The following is a 24,121-nucleotide window of genomic DNA, read 5'->3' as shown; positions in this document are numbered from 1 at the left end:
AAGTCGATGTCGTCCTCTTCCCTCCCTTCTGAATGGTTGTCAACACTAATTACCCCAATCTTCAAGGACCGAGACAAAACCTCTCCAAACAATTACCGCCCGATAAGCCTGCTCTTCTCAGTTTCTAAGATCCTGGAAAGAATTATTTGCGACCAACTACTAGAATATTGCTCAGTCAATGATATTATTCTTGTAGAACAACACGGCTTTGTCCCTGGGCGTTCAACAGTTACCAACCTACTCACCTGTATTTCCGACTGGATCAAGGCGTCCGACCGCTCCGTTCCTGTTGATGTCGTCTTTTTGGATTTTTCCAAGGCATTTGACCGTGTCCCTCATCGCCGTCTGATTTCGAAGGTGCAACACCTGGGAATCGGAGTTAAACTGCTTTCCTGGTTCGAAGCTTTCCTGTTGCGCAGATCATATCGTGTCAAAGTGGGCGAAAATATATCTTCTAACGATACCCATGTCGTGTCGGGCGTCCCTCAGGGCTCGGTGCTAGGACCTATCCTATTCCCGCTCTACACTTCAGACTAACCACGCATTTTAGTGTCTCCCTCCTCCTTCTTTGCTGATGACTCCAAACTCTACAACTACCCACCCATGTGCTCTCAACAACTCCAAAGAGATCTCAACAGCATTTCCCAGTGGTGCCGTCATTGGTTAATACCCCTCAACTTGGAAAAGTGTGTAGTTCTACACATAGGTAAAAATAACCCAAAGAGCCGATACACTTTGGAGGGAGTCACGATTCGTGAGGGGAAACAAGTGTGGGGATTCTCACTCTTCTGAGCTCGAGACCCACTAAAAACCCTTAACTGTTTCTTGAATATTGTTTTGGTGCATTTGCCTATAAACCGTTCATCTTTTAGTCGATTGTCTTCTCGCACACTATAGTGCTGGGATTTATGTGTTCATCCTCTAATGGATAACACTTTCTTGGATTTTTCAACAAGTTTATGTTCTTATTTTAATCTCTTCTTAATTGATCTCTTGGTCTCCTTCGGTAAATTCGCATTCTCTTTTTGTCTTCCTCTAGGTCGTAGTCCACTAGTCTCCCGAGTTCTTGATTCGGATGGTTTTTCGCTGTTTCGAACACTTTCTCTGCTTTTCTGTTCATGAATTCCGTTATGGTTTCCCATTTTAGGTCCCTATAAAGCTGTCTATTCCTGACAAACCAAGGTGCATCTATTGCACATCGTAGCAGCTTGTTTTCAGTTGCCTGAATTCTTTTGATGTGGCTCTTTGCCGCGAAACCCCAGGCAACTGATCCATAAGTCAGTTGAGGCCTAGCAACGGCTTTTATTATCCTCAATTTTGTCTCTTTAGACATGTGGCTCCTTTTTCCTATTAGAGAATAGAGTCTATTCATCGCTGCTTTCGTTTTGTCGATTGCTTGTTTCATATGACTTTCCAAGTAAGTCCTTTGTCAAGCGTTATTCCTAAATATGTGTCTTCATTTTTCCAGTCTTTTTCTTCGCCGTCAACTTCTAGATTCGCTGTGGGTAGCAGTCTTCTCTGCTGTAGTAATATAGCTGGGCTCTTTTGTCCATTGAGCTTGATTTTCCACTTTATGCACCAGTCATTTGTTTCGTCAATCGTTTCTTGTAGAACTTGTTCTATTACTTATGGGTTACGGTGTCGAGTTGCTATGCCTGTGTCGTCAGTATATAACGTTAGCATGGTTCTTGGATTCTTCGGAATATCGTGAATGTATATATTGTACAGAAGTAGCCTAAGTACTGACCCTTGGGGTACTTCAGCCTCTATATCTCTTGTTGTGGAGCATTCTCCTTCCATTTTCACGTGAAATCTTCTATTTTTGAGATGATTCCGGATCAACTTGCATATTTTGATCGAATATCCAGCACATCTCATCTTATATATTCATATATTCAAGCCATACTCTGTCGAATGCTCTGGCCAAGTCTACACTGAGGAATATCTTGAGGTTACAATGTGAAATTACCCACAGGACTGGTTACAGTTACACAGTTGGATTATTTTTTTCACAACTAATATCTGGATGTTTCTACAAGGGTGTTGCGAAATTTCAATGAAAATGTAAAACTATCATGTATATTTACAGTGAATATGAAATTTACAGAAAATATGTGTTAATTCTCTGTGATATCCCAAGGGTTGTAATATTCACCTGAAAAATTACAACTGCAATGCAATATTACAATAAATTTGCGAATTTCAACATGAAACGATAATTTCACAACATTATTGTGATCTAAATTTTTTTTTGAATCACAATAATTTTGTGAATTATCACATGAAAATGTGATGAAATGTTATTCCACAAAGTTATTGTGATTTGAGAATTTTTCTTGTGAATTTGCGAAAAAAAAAATGTTGTTTTGTAGAATTACAATGCAAAACCCTTTTAATTTTAAAATTACTTCACAAATGCGCTTATACAATGTGTTATTAAGGCGGTTGTGAAATTACCACGAAAAAATATAATTGTACAACATGATATCGCGACACAATTTCCTTCAAGAATCGAACACTTTTTATTTACATGTCTACAGCAAGAGAAAACTCTTACGCAAAATTGTTGAAATTTATTATGGTCAAAATATTTCTCTCGAATATGAAATTACAACAAAAAAACAGATCAATCGGTTTCCATTAGAGCGTTCCAAAGATGGAAGCATACGCAAAAATTTCGATGAGCTGCACATGCTATTGGAAACCACAAAACAACATTATTATTATTATTATTAAGAATATACAGAAGAGTTGAGATCGTAATCTATAAACTCATATAAAAAAAAATAAAATTAATACGAGTTGACATTGTGAAAAAGAAAAACAAGAGATGCATGAAATGTACACAACACACACATACAATTTCACAGTAGTCTCACGAAGAAACACTGGCGAACCATCTGTCCATAGCACTCTTGAAGCCATTCACAGAGCGGGCGTTCACTGCTGCTGTCGGAAGGCTATAATCCTAACAGAAACTCTTCATGTTGAGAACCCGGAGCTATTCAATATGCAAGGATATAATATTATCCATAATAAAGGAGAATTCAACAAAAATGACGGTTTTGTTGATATATATTAAAGAAAATATAAATTATGAATACAAAATACTTAAAATCGATGACATTAATATATTAGATGTTGATATAAAAACAGAAAATGGAGAAAACCTGAAACTGTCCTCCATATATCGGTCGCCAGATACATCTGTGGCTTCATTCAACATGGAGATATCGGAGTACCTCCATAATATAAATTTAAACATGAAACATATTATTGCGGGCGACATGAATATCAACCTACTTGATCATGACAGTTTTGTAGAAGAATATAAGAACATTTTGTCCTCATATGGTTTTGTTTCAATGATAAACCGACCAACACGTCCGGACAGCGGGACGTGCCTCGACCATTTTTTCGTGAGAGGCTTTAACCCCGAAGGAGATGATGCTGGTGCTGATGCTGGTGTCCTGCAATATCTTGTAACAGACCATTACCCTGTTATTTTGGGTCTGGATATGATGATGAAATATAAAAATGACAGCAACAGAAAGAAAAAGAAATATATAAATTATTGTATGCTCAAAGAAAAATTAAAAGCAGAATCCTGGCTGGCGGTATATGAACAGAATGAAGTGAATGAAATTGCTGATAGCTTTGTCGGTCTTTTAGCTCAACATATTGAAGAATGTACAAGTGAGGTCACATTTAAAAAAAGAGAAAGGATAAGGAAAGGGTGGATCACCCCTGCAATTTTGAAATTGCTATAACTATAAAAATGAATTTTATTGTAGGCTGAAAAAAAACATCATAACCAAAATTTGAAAAATGAATATTCAAGATGCAAAAGTGACGTCCAGAAAAAATAAAAGAAGATAAATATAACTACTTTCAGGATTGCAATCGAATGAGTTCAGGATCTAAGGCGTTATAGGACTGCGTGAAAAACATCTGCAATGAGCATAAACCTGGAACAAAAATAAATTGCCTTCATACATCAGAGAAAGGAAAAATTTATGATGATTATGAGATCGTACAATCTTTTAATGAATACTACAGCAAATTAGGTGAAGAATATGCTAGTAAATTAAAGAGTCCCGAAAATTTCATTGAAAATATTCATAGAGTTGATAACTCGTTTTATCTAGCTCCGGTGGAACCACCAGAAATCATCCAAGTTATTTCGGAATGGAAAACGAAAAGGTCAACTGGCCTTGATGGAATAAGAGCCGAAACGCTTAAAGAAAGAAAGGAGGAAATTGCCGAACCGTTGACTTATCTGGTGAACGCCAGTTTTCAGAGGGGTTGTTTTCCTTACATTTTGAAGTTAGGAGTGGTTAGACCCATACATAAAAGTGGAGATAGGTCGCAAATGATTAATTATAGGCCAGTTACTCTGATTTCAAATGTGGGGAAGATTCTTGAGAAATTAATCAAGGTGCGGATGATGAGCTTTTTGAAAAAAAATAAAATATTATCAAACAGATAATATGGTTTTCGACAGGGATTCTCAACGGAAGATGCAATAAAAGACTTAACAACAAAGCTCTATGAAAATATAGATACGAGTAAACCAACTCTCGCTGTATTTGTGGATCTTGCGAAAGCATTCGACACGGTGAGTCATGAAAAACTATTAGAAAAAATATATAACTATGGATTTCGTGGATCAATGTATGACCTAATCGAGAGCTATCTTACCAATAGATATCAAGTTGTAATGGTGAATAATAAACTGAGTGAAAAAACGAAGATCAATTACGGAGTCCCACAGGGCACAGTTTTGGGGCCACTTCTCTTCCTCATTTACATAAATAGCCTGTTAGAGATGAGTGGTGAGGGACAACTTATAGGTTTTGCTGACGATACTGTGGTTTTATACGAGAAGGAATCATGGTCAGATCTGGAAGATACAGTGAAGAGAGATTTCAGCAACATAATTAAATGGTTACAGCTAAATAAACTCACCTTAAACCAGATTAAAACAAAATACTTACCATTCACGTCCAGTAAAGCACGAACTGAAGATCTTGGAGATATACATATTAACGAAGATTTGATTATCCCCACAGCAGACTCCGTTAAGTATTTAGGAATAGAAATCGATAAACACTTGAAATGGGAACAACACATGATTTATTTGACCAGGAAACTGCGTGGTATCTTATACAAATTTAAATATATAAGAGATTACATAAATAGTACTGAACACATGAATATTTTATATAATGCTCTCGTGCAACCGCATTTATCGTATGGTGTGATTGGTTGGGGCGGAGTACTGGACACTCACAAAAGAAGACTGGACGTAATTCAAAAGTATTTCCTTAAAATAATACATCGTAAAAAAATCACCTTCCCTAGTAAACAACTTTATGAATTGGCTAAAGTACCCGATATAAGGCAGATATTTGCGATGAAGATTGTCATGAGCACCTGGGAGGGAAAAATTCATATTAAAAAAAAAGCCACCAATATCTTACCAGAGCTGCTGAAAAAAACTTTGAACGTCCAAGATCTATAAAAAGAATTGGCCAAAGATGCTGCTCCTACATAGCTCCGAGACTGTTCCCCCTGGTACCCGAAGAATTAAATAATCTAAGAAATAAACAATCTTTCAAGAGAAAACTTAAAAAATGTATAATGGTTATGACAGAACCGAAATACATAAATTAATTAATCAAAGTTAGTAATGAATTCCCGAAATTTTTGACAGACATATTCGAAATTGGATTTGACACTTACCCGGACTTGACAAAGAAGGATAGACATGGACACTTATATAATGGTTTCGACATGCTGACCTATATCTGTATCACGTATCACGATAGAACACATGTTTTTTTTTTTTTGGGAGTATACGTAAACAGAAAATGAATTATTTTGCGGCGGATTAAAAGAAATAATATTATGTTTCATTACTGTTCACAGTTAATATTCAGAAATTAACTCTACAGTATTACAGAGTTTATTGTAGACATTTTCCTGAATAAACTCTTATTCTATTCTATTCAACTGATGATCTTACGAAGGCCAAAATTGTGCTGTTCTTTTTCCGATCCACGCAGAGTCTCATCTGAAGCTGACTTTTCAGAAACTCATCTAGTGGCAGCCCCAGGAGCTTTCGGGTGTAGATCGGTGAAGGAAAGACGAATTTTTTTGTTGTTATAACTATTCTGTGCATGTCTAGGAGTGTGTGTACAGGATTTTTTTATTGCTTCCTTCCCTCCTCATTTTGGACTGCTGCTTTAAATTGATCTGTGTCCACACACCCCAATGCCTGTACCTCTTTTTAATTTTGATCCATCAGTACAACATATAGTCCATACAGATGACTTTTTGTCCAATTTATTCATCGCATTGAGACAGTCCACAATGACGTTTTTTGTAGAAATTTTTTTCTTGTTCTTTATATGAATACATTTCTGGAGATATAAATAAAATATATTTTATTCTTTTCTTTGTATAATTCATATACAGGGTGTGGCGTAATGAATGGATAATATTGAGCCTGGGGATAGAGGACTCTATGGCGGTTCAGAAAAATATATTTTACGTTTAGTAAAAGTGCCTTGGTTTTCGAGATATTGGAGATTTTCGAAAATTCAAGAGAATTGCACCCTTCGCCACTCGTTTTGCAGGCAAGACTCCAAATGAAGAAATTTTTTCAAACTGTTTTTTGGATAGTATTCCTGGATAGATGATCTATCGAATGTAATTCATTACTTTTCAGGCCCATGAATAGTTCTTCATGAAAAAAAGATCTAACTCAACTTTTCTGTTTTGCAAATTTTTTTTCATAAGTTCAACCTATCGCGGTTTAAAAAATAATATGGTTACCTGAGAGCCAATGCAAGAAAAAACATGCCAGTTTCATTGAGATTCCGAAATGGTATAACTCTCTGTATTCTCAGCATTTAATACAAAATAAATTCCTATTGCAATCAGTTGAGGCCCAGTTTGATGTAAACAGTGTTTCTAAAATTTTTATCAGCTAAAATGAGAAATGCAAGCAAAATGAAGCAATCGTCTATAAGAAGGTATAGAGCATTTACTGAAGCTCATGGTGGCCTCTTAGAGAATCCTTTGTGATATTTAATTCAATGAAACGATATCATTTCAGAATTGTTGATAACAATACAATAAAGCTATGATTCATTAGAAAGTGTAGACTATAGAGCATGTATCAGAACTCATGGTGGCATCATTTGTGATTTGTGAAACTTTATTCAATGAAACGATATTTTAAAATTGTTATTTTTTCTCGTTTTCTTTTATTATTGAACCCCAACGTTGTGAAATCAATATTTTCAAGTTGATTTCAAGTTATGCATTAAATTTCAGCATTTTTGTAACAAGGGTCTTGACTCAATGTAATAAAAATTACCTAATTTTCAGCTTTTTTTCTTAATTACAAAAGTGCTAAAATTCACTTCGTTACTTGAAATTCGCTTAACAACTATTAACTTTATAACTATAGGGCTTAATAATGAAAGAATACGAGGGAAAAAAACCTATTTTAAAATATTGTTTAATTAAATCGAGTTTCACAAAAAGTGTTCAAAGTGTGCATCAGGAGCTCGAATAGATGCTCTACAACTTCATATGAATACAGTCCCTGGCCATATTATTAGACGCATTGATTCGATGCAAAATTTCAATATTGAATTATTAAATTGAATGTATATGTTACATATACTTCATCTGTAAATGGTTTTCACATATAATATATCATATTCAATAAAAAATATTGATTTATTGATGATTAAACATGAAATTCTAATATTTTGCTGAACCACCCTGTGTAGCTAGGAGAGTTCCATACTATCATTGCAGAATTTTTCGGTTTGCTGCATTCGAAGATAATGATTTCATATGTGGATTATCGAAATAACGTCCGAACCTGCAAAATGCAAGACGTCCACTGGAAGACATAGTACTGAATCATACTTAAGTACTAACACTACAACATCAAAAATAAATGCCAAATAGAACAATTTAATGAGAGTCGTAGATAAAACTGACATTCTGTGGAAATGAAATTCAAATATTCTGCTTTTTCCTCGGGCAAAACCCGTAAATATGAAAAAAATCCTCAGTGCGTCTAATAAACTGGCCAGGGACTGTAATTGCTTTATTCTGCTTGCAAGTCTCATTTCAGTTGCTAAAAATTAAAGAAAAAGACTTACGTCAAACTCTGCCTTGACTCATTGTAATAGAAATTTATTTTGTATTTAATGCTGAAAATAGAGTGAGTTATACCATTTCAGAATCTCAGTCAAACAGGCATGTTTTCTCTTGCTTTGGCACTCAGGTAATCATATTATTTTTCACACCACGCTGGGTTGAACTTAGGAAAAAAAAATTAGCAAAACGGAAAATTTGAGTTAATTCTTTTATTTATGAAAAACTATTCATGCGCCTCAAAAATAATAATTTACATTCGATAGCGCATCTATCCAGGAATACTATCCAAAAAACAGTTTGAAAAAATTCAAAACCCAATTCATTCTGGAATGATCCACTGTGTCTTCAAGAACTCTGAAGTGCGAAGAGTTATATATGGTTCAGTTTTTTTTTTTTATATGATTTAGTTCTTTTAAGTTCCAAGTATTTCTGCCTTCCAAGTTCCTTGAAGGTTTCAAGTGTGTGACAAAAGAAATATATACTGGTAAGTAGATAGTTCAAATTCTTTGAAAGCGTTGTTTATTTTTTCGATTTGTGGTTTCCCTTTGGCAGATACTAATGAAAAAAATTGAATACCGCATGCATACAACTTATTATTCAATTATTCTGTATCGAAATATTGCTTATTGGATTCCTACCTATTTCATTTTTTTTTCAGGAATATACCACCGATACGAATTCTTTATGGAAAAACGATATGTATTTACAACCTATGTATTCAGGGAGGCCCTCAATTTAATCTATGGAGATGTTCCGAAGGATGCATTTCATCATTCATCCGGATTCTGGGAGTAAGTCAAGCACGACGAAAGCAAGTTTTATAGAAAACAAATTCATAAATTTATCTATTCCAGAAGATTGTGTCTTTTTTGTTGGAAAAAGACTAGGTATAATTTGTTTTTGAATTTTAATTTTATACTCTTATGATATGAACCGCTAAATAAGCGCATACTTATATCAATATTTTCAGAAGCTGATATTTCATAGTTGAACGCTTCACAATTATGTTGATTTTTTATATTTTGAAAAAAATATTTATCATTTTAGATGATATTTGTGGTTGTTGTTTTAGTTTGATGTAATGTTTCATATTGTTTTTTATATTGAAGATTATATTAATTTCATGTTATGGTTGTTTTTAACTGATATAATGTTTCAAATTTTATGTTTTCCATATTGATGACTATATTTTATGTTGTAGTTGTTATTTTTAATTAATTTCAATGTTTTTTTCCATATTGAAGAGTATATTTTAGGCAGTGATTGTGCCAAATTTAGTTGAATTTTTGAAATTCACAATTTAGTTCTGTACAACTACTTTGATCAATTACAAAATAAAGACAATTATCCAGTACTTTCATGGTGGTGGTAATTTTAAAAAGGTGTGGGGTATTTCTACAATGAATTCTGGGATTTTAACAAATACTTGAAATTCACAGTTGAATTCTGTGAATATGCTTTGTTTATTCACAACATTATAGTATTTTACGGTCTAATTGATGCTAAATTTCACGACGTATTTTCGCGAGAACGAGAGGTGATTCCACCATGATTCATGTAATTTTACAAGAATTTTTGATTTTACAATTTATTTCTGTAATAATGCTTTGCGAATTCACAGAATAAATGTAATTTTACAGTTGACACCATAAACTTCTATTGTAATTTCACAATGAGTATTCAAACGTTTAGTTTCTAGAAAAATCGTTAGAAAATAATTTCATGAGAAATCACAACCAACTTGATTGATTGATTTATATTTTCTGTGATTTTACAAGGTTTTCGTTTCAGAATATTCCTTGTGAAATTCCAGTGATTATCGTTGGTCACAAATAACCCAAGATTTTCACTGTAATTTCACTATTTCGTTCTCTCAGTGTAGTAAAACAAGACCTGCAGCTTGTTTATTTTGGAATACCTCTATAATGTATTCTGTGAGCCTTAATCATTGTTGCTCTGTTGAATGCTCTTTTCGGAATCAGAATTGTTCTGGTGGTATTAGTTTCAGATTTTCGGTTTCCTCATTTAGCCTCGTGGCTATAATTCTTTATACTACTGTTGGGGCGTTTTCGGAATTTCCCCAATATTTGTTTATTATTGTTTTTATCCATTCATATCTCACATACGACACCACATGTTTTAATTTCGCCCTCTTCGCGTTTCCAGTCAGTTTCAGTTTAGAATTCGACGCCGCCGTGTTGTAGAATTTCGACCAGCTTTTCGCATTTTCGCTTTTCACCCGCCTTAGAAAAATTTCGCATAGTAAAACCGCAGTATTTAGTGTGCTGGTGTTAGTGCCTCACAGTTATAGTTCAACCCGCATTATTAGGATTGTAGCTTCACCCGCATTTCATTCAAAAGAAGGAAGGTCGGGATTACCACCTGCATCCCGAGCCGCAGTGGGAGTGCTGTCCAGGTTTGAAAACTTCATCTTATTTTTCCTTATTTTACCCTCACCCTTCCTAATTTACTTCCTTTACTCGAAGGTGAATTTGGAAATAACGCACCTGGAACTAGCTTGACCCTAAAAAACTTAATAGTAAGTTCACTCAAAATAGCATATATAGCATATAGGCCTTTGTAAGTACAAATTGTTTTCAATAATTGACCAAAGGCCGTACCATTTTGATCCTTATCGAACCGGATTTCGTTTCATTTTATAGATTTCTCAAAATTTCCATTCGACATAAATGTGGTGTGGTCTGTGAGATAGACGTTCCGGTGCAAGTTTTTGCAGTTATTGTTTGGTTTCACATATAGTGTTCTCGCTCATTTCAACTACTTCGCTCTTTCTCTTTCACGTCAGTGTATTCAGTACAGATTTTCTTTTTATAAGTAACATATTTTATATCTATATTTCCTTTCAATATGCCGAATACCACGGAAACGGATAAGAGGCAAACTAAGCTGAAGGCCTTGGAATCCAAAAAACAAATGTTTTTCTTACGGCTTCAGAAGCTCTCAGATTATATTGAAGATTTGAATAAGCCTAAAGTTGCAGAATATTTCAGAATGGGTTTATACTCTATTGAAACGACAAAACAAAGCATTATGGAAGTTGTAGAAGAGATAAATATGATTCAATTAGACATAAATCCCGATAGTTCACCAAATTATCAAGCAATTGAAGCTGCTGAAGATTTATATTGTCGTATTAAATTAGCCGCAGATCAGGTAGAAAAAGGATCGTTGGATTCTAGTAGTAGTAGTGGTACAATTTCAAAAATTCCATTAAAACCGCAACACAAATTACCTGCAATTGAATTGGTAGATTTTAATGGTGATCCTAAAGTATGGCCCATATTTTACCAAAACTTCAAGAGTTGCGTTCATGAAAATGCTGAGCTTGACGATGCGTGCAAAATACATTATCTGCTGAGTAAACTCAGTGGTCGTGCCCTCACTATTTGTTCTGGAATACCTCCAATTGCAAATAACTATGAAAGTATTTGGAAGTTGTTGATTAATACATATCAAGATGAAAGATTGTTAGCTTCCACGTATTTACGATCAATATTCGAGTTCAAACCTATAACTGTGGAGTCATCCAATAATTTGAATCATTTTCTAGAAAAATTTGACGTATCTGTTAGTGCATTCAAGCAACTTCGTCTGAAGGATCCTCTTGACTTTATACTGGTCACTTTGGCTCTCACTAAATTAGACAATCAAACTCAACGTTCATTCGAAATGACTTTGAAAGATAATGAATTACCATCCTATGAAAATTTAATTAATTTCATTAGACAGCAATCAAGGATGCTTAGTCGTAGTGGTATCGGCCCAAGCACGCATAGCACAACAAAATATTCTTCTGATAAACAGAAATCTACCCACTCCTACCTAGCGTCTAATTCACACTCAACTAGATCTGGTTCAATTCAATGTTCATTGTGCAAGCAGTCACATTTCATTCACAGATGTAATCAATTTTTGAAAATGTCTCCATTTTGTCGTTATAAAGTGGCTAAAGAAAAAGGTTGTTGTTTGAATTGTTTAAGTTCCAAACATAAGATTTCCTCATGCAAATCAACAAATACATGCAACGCTTGTAAACTCAAACACCATTCATTATTGCATTTTGAAAATAATGAAGAAAATTCGAATATGAATAAAAATAATGGTAAGGTGACTGAACCACAACCTCAAACCTCGTCTTCGGAGCAGGACCCACCTCGGGAAAAGGTTGGTTATGTTGTGTCCTCACACTCGCTTGCTAGAGTTTCTCTATTGCCTACTGCCAAGGTTCTTATCTCATTTCCTGGTGGAAATAGCAAGGAAATTCGCATCTTAATTGACAGTGGTAGCGAAGAAAATTTTCTTTCATTTCAATGTTGTCAAAATTTGAACATTCCGATTACGGAATTAAATCAAACTATTATAGGAATTGGAAACCATAAAAGTGCCGTCAGAGGCATTGCAAGAGATATTTGCATTTCTTCTCGCTATGACTCAAATGCATTTTTCACTTCAGATGCTTTAGTAGTAGATAACTTGACTGTCAAATTGCCGAGCAGAAATATTTCTCAAGAATATTTAAATTTGTTTTCGAATATTCCCTTAGCTGATGATACATTCACTGAATGTTCGGAAATTGATGGCATCCTAGGATCTGCTATTTTCGCAACGATTCTGAATAAGAATAAAATTTCACATAAAAGTGATTCACAAGTAGCAATTGATACAAGTTTGGGTTATATTATTTCCGGAAAAGCGCGAACGGCCGCTTCAAACGAGATTGTTCGATCTAAATTTTGTTAAAATGCGGTGATCTCCGATGAACCCCTCGAAAATTCAGTAAAAAATTTCTTGGATCTTGAAGAAGTTCCGGCTATCAGACATTATACTGATGAGGAATTAGTTTGCGAAACTCATTTTCAATCTACTTTTTCCAGATCTAATTCTGGTCGATATAAAGTGTGCCTACCGTTTAAGATTGAACCCAATAACTCGAGTGATTCCTTTACCACCGCGTTAAGGAGATTTTTCAGCTTGGAAAGAAGGCTTAGCTCATCTCCAGTTCTCAGGGAACAATATAGCGCTATCATTTCAGATTACCTTCAACAAGGTCATATGAATAAAATATGTTCAGTCGATGATGATAGATTTCAAGACATAAGAAATCACCCGCATTATATAATCGCACATCATCCAATTTTTAAATATAGTGTGTCCACTCCTGTTCGAGGTGTTTTTGATGCCAGTGCAAAAACTAACCATCATCTCTTTCATTAAATGATTGTTTGCACACGGGATCTAAATTACAGGTGGACATAGTTCAAATGTTTCTCAATTTTAGATTGTTTTCTATTGTCCTTATCGCGGACATTTGTCAAATGTATCGTCAGATAGAAATTTCTGAACAAGATCGCGTCTTTCAATTAATTTTATGGCGATTTTCTCCCAATCAAGCTATTGAAGTTTATCAAATCAATAGAGTGGCATTTGGTATAAGATCATCTCCATTTTTGAGTCTCAGAGTAGTTAGACAATTATGTCACGACGAAGCTCATAATTTTCCATATGCTTCGAAAATAGTTTTGAACGATATGTATGGTGATGATCTAGTAACCAGCGTTGATAGTATCGTTGAGGCAAAAACGCTTTTCGTTGAACTGACAAAATTGTTCTAATCTGGCGGATTTGAAATCAAAAAATGGTACACAAATTCTCCGCAATTATTGTCATGCATACCCTCCGAGAAACATTCTCCTGAGATAATTAATTTCGAAAAAGATTTCTTTCATGTATTGGGAATACAGTGGAAATCTGAATCGGATGTACTTTCATTCGATGTAGCATTAATTTCTCAAAGTAATCAAAAATATACAAAGAGAACCATTTTATCACAGATTAGCAAAATCTATGATCCTTTGAGTATCTTAGGTCCTGTAGTATTGAACGCGAAATTGTTTATTCGTAAACTCTGGTCCATTAAATTAGAATGGGACTCTGACCCTCCAGTTGAATTTGTTAACAGCTGGAAAAATTTTGAAAATGAATTGCCTCTTCTTACTCAGGTGAAAGTTCCTAGATGGCTAGGAGCTCATACAAAGTCGCCTATAACCTTAATAGGTTTTTCCGACGCAAGTCAAACTAGTTATGCCGCTGCTGTTTATATGAAAACTGTTTCAAACGGTAAATCCTGCATAAATTTGATATGTTCTGAATCTAAAATTGCTCCACTTAAAGTTGTGTCTATACCCCGCTTAGAACTTTGTGCTGCCCTGCTCTTATCGAAATTACTTAAATATGTAATTTCTGTTCCACTCGTTGCCAAATAGATAATATTTTTGCTTGTACTGACTCGATGATTGTGTTAGGATGGATAGTGCAGTCTCCGCACAAGTGGAAGACTTTTATAGCTAACCGCGTTTCTCGAATTCGGTCTAATTTGCCTATAGAAAATTGGTGTTTCGTTCAAGGAACACAAAATAGCGCTGATATTGTTTCACGAGGAGTCACACCCTCCAAATTTCTTTTGAATATTGAATGCTGGCTTCACGGCCCCTTGTGGTTAGAAAAAGATGACAGTTTTTGGCCTTTGAAATTAATACATAATGTAAATCTGTCGGAAGATTTACCTGAAGCACAAATTATTTCAATGGTTGTCACAACAATTGACGAGTTATATTCTTTCATATCAAAATTTTCCAATTTCACTAAACTCCTTAGAAGCATGATATATGTTTTGAAATTTGGTCGCATACTTTCGCTATCCCATGAACTCAGCATTTCTAATCTTGAAATTTCCGAAAATTATTTAATAAAAATAGTTCAACATTTTCATTTTAGCGAATTGTTCAATTCATTGGAAAGAAATAAAGATGTTCCCTTATCTTTCAGAAAATTCTATCCATTTCTAGATGAATTTGGCCTCATTCGGGTAGGAGGTAGGCTAATCAATGCCTCTGTTGGTTTTGATTACAAACATCAAATACTCCTTCCAAAAAATTCACATTTTGTTACTCTTTTAGTTGAGTATATGCATAAAAAACATATACACGCAGGTCCGCATTTACTTCATTCAATTTTAATGAGTAAATATTGGATAATCTTCGCTCGAAAAATTATAAGACAAACAGTACGTTCTTGCAATCATTGCTTTCGATTGAAACCTAGACCTAACTTCCCTTTGATGGGAAATCTTCCTCCACCGCGTGTAACGACTCAACTCAAGGCCTTCATAGATGTAGGTGTTGATTACGCCGGACCTTTCAAAATTTCTTTAACTAGACATAGAGGAGTCAAAACACAAAAGGCATATGTATGTCTGTTCATATGTCTCGCAACAAAATGTATTCACTTAGAGTTAGCTTCTGACTTAACAACTGACACCTTTTTAGATGCTTTAAAGAGATTTATCAGTCGTAGAGGTCCAGTGAAAACGCTTTATTCGGATCAAGGAACCAATTTTATTGGCGCCTCTAGATATCTGAACGATTCACAAAAATTCATAGTTTCATCAGAATATGGTGGTGCTCTGAAAAAAGAACTATTGAATAATCAAATTCAATGGAAATTTAATGCGCCTCTTTCACCGCATATGGGTGGTTTGTGGGAGAGTAACATAAAGAGCATGAAGAAATTTTTGTTCAAGTCGATAGGTGAGCAGATTCTTTCATATGAAGAGTTTTACACCGTATTAACACAAATAGAAGCTCTCCTCAATAGTCGTCCTCTTTGTTCGTACATCAGTAATGATCCTTCTGATCCGACTATGTTAACACCAGCTCACTTTTTGTTAACATCCCTACAACATTTTCCTGCTTCTGATGTTTCTGAAATAGAAATGAATAGGCTGAGTAGAAAACAACTATTAGACAAAATAGTCCAATCTTATTGGAAAAGATGGAAAGATGAATATCATCATCAATTGCAAACACGCTCTAAATGGAATTCTGTTACAAATCTTGTAACCTTTGACACTGTAGTGGCAGTAATGGGTGAAAACACACCCCCCTTGAATTGGCCTCTTGGAATTATCACAGAAGTATTTCCAGGTCGTGATCAGATAGTCAGAATCGCTATGGTTAAAACTAAGGATGGACTTTACAAACGTCCTGTTACAAAATTGTGTCCACTTCCAACACAATGATATTGCAACTTTAACTTGTTTCACTTTATTCAATAGTTGTTAACCGCTTTGATAGTTTTCAACCTCTTTAATAGTTTTCATTCGCTTTAATAGTTTTTAACCGCTTCAATAGTTCGAAATCGTTTTTATAATTTTCAACCACTTTAATATCTTTGAACCGCTTCCATAGTTTTGAACGCTCAGCTATTTTTGGTACACTTCAATAGATTCGATCCACTAATTTGGATTGTTTTGTTCTCATAGTTGATTTTTTTGCCAATTTGCAATCTTCCCAAAGAGAGAGAGGGAGGATGTTGGGGCGTGTTCGGAATTTCCCCAATATTTGTTTATTATTGTTTTTCTCCATTAAATCTGTGAATGCGAGACGTGCGAACGTGTGTGGGTTGCTCCGTGGTTTTACTTTCGTAGAAGTGATTGATTTTCAGTCAATCTGGTCTCTTTTATGCTGTTAGAATCAGCCTACCCATTTCGCAAGTATAACTCTCTTTCTTTGCGAACTTACTAATATTATATTACTGTATTTGTTTACATTTCTTTAAGTTTAATTTCCCGAGACGCGTGACCTTGAGCTCGACAGTTTCCACTTTCTAAGCACGGTCGTCGCTCGACTCAAATTTTTGAGGCAATCATCCACTATCCGACTTATGCTTCTAGTCCGAATAACGACAGACTCGCACCTTGCCGACGGGTGTGATATTTTATCCCCACACTCACCTTATCCTTTTCCTTGCCGAGGTCTTCCATTTCTGTACAAGTCCTTCTTATAGACCCAAGAAGGTGAAAAGTCTTCTTTGTTTTCCATCCTATTTAGTCTGATTTTGAGCCTGTTTGCGCATACACGATGCCGTGCTCCTGTGCAGTTTGTAACAAGTCTTTTTCGACTGCTGCTCTTATGTTCCCATGTTCAAAATGCGGAAAGATGTTCCATCATAAGTGCGTTAACCTTACTGAATCTGATGTGTCTTTCCTGGAGGAAAGAAACAAAAAATGGTCTTGTTCCGCCTGTACCTCTAGTGAGAGGTTACTGCGGAGTTCCTCTGCAGGCCAGCGCCCGATATCGCCATCCGTAAATGCTCTGCCAGAAAAACGACAATTGCGAAGTAACTCGGCTAGTCAGCGTCCAACATCACCATCCGTCGAGGTCCCTCCGGAAAGCTCTACCGCGGAGACTTTGACAGTAAAACATTTTGAAATCCTGATGGAGCAGATGAAAAATTTGTCAACAAGTATAGCACGTATAGAAACACGTCAGGATGATCTCTTTTCACAGATAGCTAGCTGCTCCGACGCAATTGATAAGCACTCGTTGCTGCTTGATTCACACGGTTCTGAATTGAAATCTCATGAGAATGGTATACGCGAGCTTCGTGAAGACCAGTCTGTTATGTGCAAGGAAATATCTACTATAGCCAATAGGGTTGCGGATCTCGAATCTAGCTTGGGCGGAATCCTCCCCTCTGTTGCAGCTACTCCTGATCCGACTCCTGAAATTTTAGACCGCGTGCGCAGGTCTCATAATATTATTATTACCAACTTAGCAGAAGGAACTGGGGAAGAGATAGACAGGGAAAGGGTATCTGCCATCATAGAGCACATACAAGAATATTCCAGTAGATCACTATTAAATGTCGTCAGACTTCCAGCCAAAGACACGGCCAGACCTAGATGGATAAAGTTGTCTTTTTCTCATCCCGACATAGCTGCAAACATTCTGCGCCATAAATCTCCCCTTCGCGGGCATCCACTTTAAAGAGACATCAAGATTCAGGAATATAGGACGAAGGACCAAATCGCCAAGCTCAAGGCTCTTAGAGAGGAGCTTAGGGTGAGGCGGGAGCAGGGAAAGCATGATCTCACCATTAAATTTATCAAGCAAGTTCCAACTATTGTATGCAGTGATAAGTGTTCTCCTAAGCAACCAAAAAACTAATGGATCTGAGTATATGGCCCATATTGTACACTAACATCCAGTCGATCTCACCAAAATTTTCGGAACTGTTGACTGTCGTACAAATGCATAAACCTTTTATAATATTCATCACAGAAACGTGGCTCAAACCGACCATAGGTGATTCGATCTTTGCTATTCCAGGATATTCTCTTTTTCGTAATGACAGTAATTACACTCTGGGATTTAGGGGTGTCTGTATTTACGTAAGTGACGAGATCACAGATAAATTCAATTTGCATGTTGAGCATCAGGATTGGCCGGACATAGACAATTTATTCATCAATATTTCCAATGAATATACCCCCATTTTGGTAGGATTCGTGTATAGACCTCACCCCTGTCCCACAGACACGCAATGTGTCTAATTCCTCGCGGATGTTTTCGCGCAACACAGAAATGTTCTGATCACAGGAGATTTCAACTGTCCCGATGTTAACTGGTCGCTGCCTCACTTAGTTTCAGAGAGTTCTCCATCCTACACTTATGCTGAATTCATCCACAATTCTGGTTGCCATCAACTTGTTACTCGTCCTACAAGGTTTAGAATAGGCCAAACCCCTTCTCTTCTGGACCTCATCATAGTATCTGACCCAAACTTAATATCCGACCTGAATTATATGCCTCCTTTTGGAAAGTCCGACCACTCAGTACTAACCACGGAGATTCAGATGCAGGTAGTTTCTAATGTTCGAAAGCACGAGAAAACTCTCCGATTTGTTGATTACGAGAAAGTCTCGGAGTACCTCAATCGGACCGACTGGGAGGGAGCATTTTTGGATGCGGGCAGTATTGACTCTATGTGGAGGATATTTCTCGAGATTACGCGTGAAGCTGTAAGTGCTAACGAGCGAACTAAGACAATCTAGCAGAATCCAATAAAACCTTGGATAGACGAGGGTATTATGAGGCTTGTGAGACAGAAGAGGGCATTATGGCGTAGATTTTCTCGCAGTGGTTCGATGGTAGATTATCGAAATCATCGCTCCTTTTCCAACTTTGTCTCGTCGTCTATACAAGAGGCAAAGTCTTCCTACGAGAAAAGATTGGTTGCGTCCAAAAGCAGGAAGAGGCTGTACAAGTACGTGAGATCGTGCATGAATTCTAAGGTTGGTATTCCAACAGTGAGGAACTCTAGTGGTGACACATGTACAGACGCTGCCGAAACGGCCGACATATCTGCTGAGGTTTTCGATTCAGCTTACACCACCGAACCCTTAGGAATTGTACCTACTCCTGAAGTCCAGCGTGTTGAGGCGATCTGACGTCGTGTTCGATGAGCAAGTTATAGAGAAGTACCTCTTGGAACTTAGGGTCGATGCGGCTCCGGGAATTGATGAAATTACTGCGCGCTTACTGAAGACTTGCGCTGGAGCATTTGCGACCCCTCTACGTATAATTTTCTCAGAATCACTGAAGTCATCATCCATCCCAATTGATTGGCTTTCGGCATCAATAACTCCAGTATTCAAGAAAGGCGACAAACTTGACCCGCAAAATTATCGACCAATAAGCATCCTTTCGACAGTGTCCAAGATTTTGGAGAGGATCATAAGCGACTATATTGTTCACTTCTCTTCTGAATATAATATAATTCCTGGGTCCCAGCATGGTTTCCTTCCCCGTCGTTCCACAACTACCAATCTACTATCGTGTCTTGATGAGTGGACCAAAGCGCTCGACTCTGGAAACTCCATTGACGTAATTTACTTGGAATTCGCAAAAGCATTTGACCGGGTACCTCACAGGCGACTTCTCTCGAAGCTGGAACATCTGGGACTTAGAGGTAAATTGTTGGAGTGGCTCAAGTCTTTCCTTTCCAACCGAAAGTTCCGAGTAAGAGTGGGAAATATCTATTCAGCTGCAGAAAGGGCTGTGTCATCTGGTGTACCGCAAGGCTTTGTGTTGGGCCCAGTCCTCTTCCTGCTTTATATATCGGATTTACCAGCATGCCTCAGATCGAGCTGTTCCATGTTTGCTGACGATGTCGAGCTTTACAACCTGCCACTTCTCTCATCTCATCTTCTTCAAGCGGATCTGGATCTACTCTCCCGATGGTGTCGTGACTGGTTGTTACCTCTTAAAAAGGAAAAATGTTGCGTTCTTCGTATTGGTAAAAACAACCCATGTGTATCCTACAACATCGACGGACAACAATTGCAGACGGTAACTAGGCATCTAGACCTTGGAGTAACTGTGAATTCAGATCTCACCTGGTCGGATCATATTTCAACTGTTGTTGGGAGGGCGAAGCAGCTGACATATCTTCTCGGGAAATCCTTCAGGGGGTCTGATTGTAGTGTGTACAGTTTCCTCTACAAAACCTAATTCCGTCCGATAATCGAGTACGCTGGACAGGTCTGGTGGCCCTCGACCAGATTTGACGAGAACATTCTTGAATCTGTTCAACGTCAAGCCTCTCGTTTACCCTACTCATACCCCAGACCATCCTACGAAGAAAGATTGGCCATTTTTGGCCTTGACAGCTTTGCCGATCGTCGTGAGCGGGGAGACCTCATATTCGCCTACAGGGCTATGGCCGGTCATCTTGGCGAGGACTTCCGAAGAATGTTCCCGTTGAATTCCAATAACATGAGAGGTCATAGTTCGAAACTTTCGAAGGAAGCCTACAAGACAACACCGTCAGAAGTTTTTATCCAACAGGATTTTCAATCGCTGGAATAAGTTACCACCCTCTGTTGTAGAAGCCGCTTCGGTCAATGGTTTCAAAAACAGTTACGGTCAGTGTATATTTTTGTTTAGAGTCTGAAGTTTGTTTCGTTATTCACAATACTATTGATATTGTTTTAATGGGATTATAGGTTTCACCTCAACCCTTCTCATTGTTTGAATAAATAAATAAATAAATATCTCACATACGACACCACATGTTTTAATTTCGCCCTCTTCGCGTTTCCAGTCAGTTTCAGTTTAGAATTCGACGCCACCGTGTTGTAGAATTTCGACCAGCTTTTCGCATTTTCGCTTAGAAAAATTTCGCATAGTAAAACCGCAGTATTTAGTGTGCATCTTGGTGTTAATGCATCACAGTTATAGTTCAACCCGCATTATTAGATTTGTAGCTTCACCCGCATTTAATTCAAACCAAGGAAGGTCGGGATTACCACCTGCATCCCGAGCCGCAGTGGGAGTGCTGTCCAGGTGTAAAAATTTCATATTATTTTTTCCTTATTTTACCTTCACCCTTCCTAATTTATTTCCTTTACTCGAAGGTGAATTTGGAAATAACGCACCTGGAACTAGCTTGACCCCAAAAAACTTAATAGTAAGTTAAATTGTTTTTCATTTACAGTCCACTCAAAATAGCATATATAGCATATAGGCCTTTGTAAGTACAAATTGTTTTCAATAATTGACCAAAGGCCGTACCAACTACTTTTCCTAACGCCGACAGTAGACTTATCGGTCTGTAGTTTTGTGGGAACTTCTTCTTTTTGAATGGTTTATTGAACACTATGATTTCCGCTGTTTTCCATTTTTCTGGGTAGTGTTTTGTCCTCATAATTCCATTCGAGATATTTGTTAGAGCGGCTATACATTTTCTAGGTAATTTCATTAACATAACATTCGTTATTTTTTCTACAAGCGTGCGCGTTCAACCTTTTTCCCGCACGCATTCCAAGTTGCAAAGAGTCACTTTCCCAAAACGTGCGGGAAAAACGCCTGCTATTTCTTTCCCGCACGCATTTGCGTGCGGGAATGGATTAGCAGGGGTTTTTCCCGCACGCAAATCTTATAGAATAAATTAAATTCTATCATGTTTCTATGCATAGAACGTCAACGATGAGAAACCCATAGTAATGTCATGCAGAATTACGTCTGTCATTATATATGAATTAATCGAATGAGATATGATCTGTTTCGGGAGATGGATATATTTTTATATTTCAAGCGCTTGTAGAAAAAATATTGTTCCTAACTCTTGCGGAAAGTGTCTTGCCCGCACTCAACTGCTTACCCGAACTCTGCTTCGCATCGTTCGGGCAACGGCAGTTTCGTGCGGGCAAGTATCACTTTCCGCACTTGATAGGAAAATAACTATTATCGCTTCCGGGAGCTTTCTCTTCTTCCGACTTCTAATTATTTCTCTGATTTCATTTGGCGATGTTGGTTCGTCTATTTGAGCAGCCGCTGGTAATTCATCCATTTCTTCATCATTTTTTTCGACCAGATCTTCCAAATCTTCATTTTCGTCCTGTAATTTATTCTCGATGGTTCTTGTTCGATCGAGTCCGCCAATGCATCTGCCTTGTCAGTATTGGTATACGCCATTCCCCTATCTCTGTGTAGGGGTAGAATTTTGGTCTTTTCTCCTCGTAGGCATTTTTGCATTCTCCAATTCTCCATGCAGAATGATCAATTGTAGTCAGTTCTTCAACCCTTTTTTTCCATCTACTTGTTCTAAGATCTTTCAGGGCATTTTTCAGAATTTGGCTATGACAACTGCCATAGGGTTCCTTCTATTCAGATCATTTGTATTCATCCGATATATTCTTTTGAGTCTTCTATTTTCTCGTATAAGATCTTTTACTACTTTAGGCGTATCGCCATGCGGATGACTTCGTACTGGTCTCTTTACTCATCTCGTGCTTTTTTCGTAAGCTTTCAATATAATCTCTTCCAGTTTATCAACCGCACATTCCAGATCGTCTGGAGTGCTCATTCTTGGAATTTCTGTCATTTCCGATTGTATTAAATGGCTGTATTTAGCGCAATTGGTAAATTCTCTTATTTCCAGCAGTTTTTCTCCTGGTTCTTCTCCAATTGTCAATTTCACCGGATGGTGGTCCAAAGTTTCAACCGAGAATTCTTGAGTTATATTTTTCAATATCGCGATATCTATTACATCTGGTATTCCTATACCAGAAACAAGATAAATTCAGTTTACTGAATAATGTGACAGGGGATGACTGGAGAGGTCAGAATTGCAAAGAAACACCTTCAATTCGGCCGACGTTTCGACATATTTAATGTCTTCATCAGGGCACTGTAGTTGGATAAAAACTCATGCAGTATTACACAAATACAGTAGAAAATATATACGTGATCGTTATAACAAGAAAGAACAAACAACACTTACAATTTGTATTGGTTTCCTCTAAATCAAGTGTAAAAACAACATCCGACAACAATACACGAAAATGGAGATCTTTGCAAGGAAAGAAAAACAACATCAATTTTATTTTGAAGCAACAAAGAGTTCAACAACAACCACATGTGATGGATTGATCATTGAAAGGAAAACAAACTGGCGTTCTTCAATCGGGTGTGCGCATGCTAGAGATGTTTGATCTACTGTGATCATGGTTTTCTTTTAATATATTATAGTAGCCTTGGTTGAAATTTTGAATATCGCTTCTAAAATTTACAGTTTCCTCTGTCATTATGTGGAACATTTCGTGAAGGAGTCTTTTATATAGATGTGGTTGTCGATCTATAATTGACGTGTTTGCAAAATCAAACTTGTGGTTTTCGATTTTGCAGTGCTCAGCTAAGGCAGTTTTCGCATTGGTTATAGGTTCGATGACAGATCTTATGTGTTCATCCAATCTTTTCTTTAGGTATCTGCTTGATACCTTGATACTTCAACTATGATGTCAGACATCATTGTTGGAGGAGTTTTGTCCTTGAGTTTTGAGAAGAAGAGTTTCCCTACTGTGTTGTTACCTTTAAATGAGATCTCGATATTGTTGTTCGATAAAACCCCTGATAGTCTCTCTGATAATTTGTTAATGTATATCATCTTAAAATATATCTCTTTTTCTTCTTCTGAATGATCAGTTTGTGTGGTTTGGCTTCGCTGGGGTGTTTGTGGTATCTGCCTATCGGAAGTGTAAATGAGCCTATTAATCAAGGAATTTGGGTAA

The 24,121-nt window shown here is 36.9% G+C and overlaps 1 protein-coding gene across 1 annotated transcript; it reads left to right on the top strand.

Annotated features, from left to right (window-relative positions):
• The first annotated feature begins 2,966 nt into the window (after positions 1-2,966).
• Positions 2,967-6,144, top strand: LOC123314914. Its single transcript, XM_044900375.1, has one exon. It carries the CDS (start codon positions 2,985-2,987, stop codon positions 3,768-3,770), a length of 786 nt encoding a protein of 261 aa, XP_044756310.1. The 5' UTR covers positions 2,967-2,984; the 3' UTR covers positions 3,771-6,144.
• Positions 6,145-24,121: the final 17,977 nt, after the last annotated feature.

Source organism: Coccinella septempunctata, chromosome 6, assembly GCF_907165205.1.
Source record: "Coccinella septempunctata chromosome 6, icCocSept1.1, whole genome shotgun sequence".
Lineage (NCBI taxonomy): Eukaryota > Metazoa > Arthropoda > Insecta > Coleoptera > Coccinellidae > Coccinella > Coccinella septempunctata.
The sequence above is the reverse complement of the archived record's forward strand: the minus strand, read 5'-3'. Positions and strand labels throughout refer to the sequence as shown.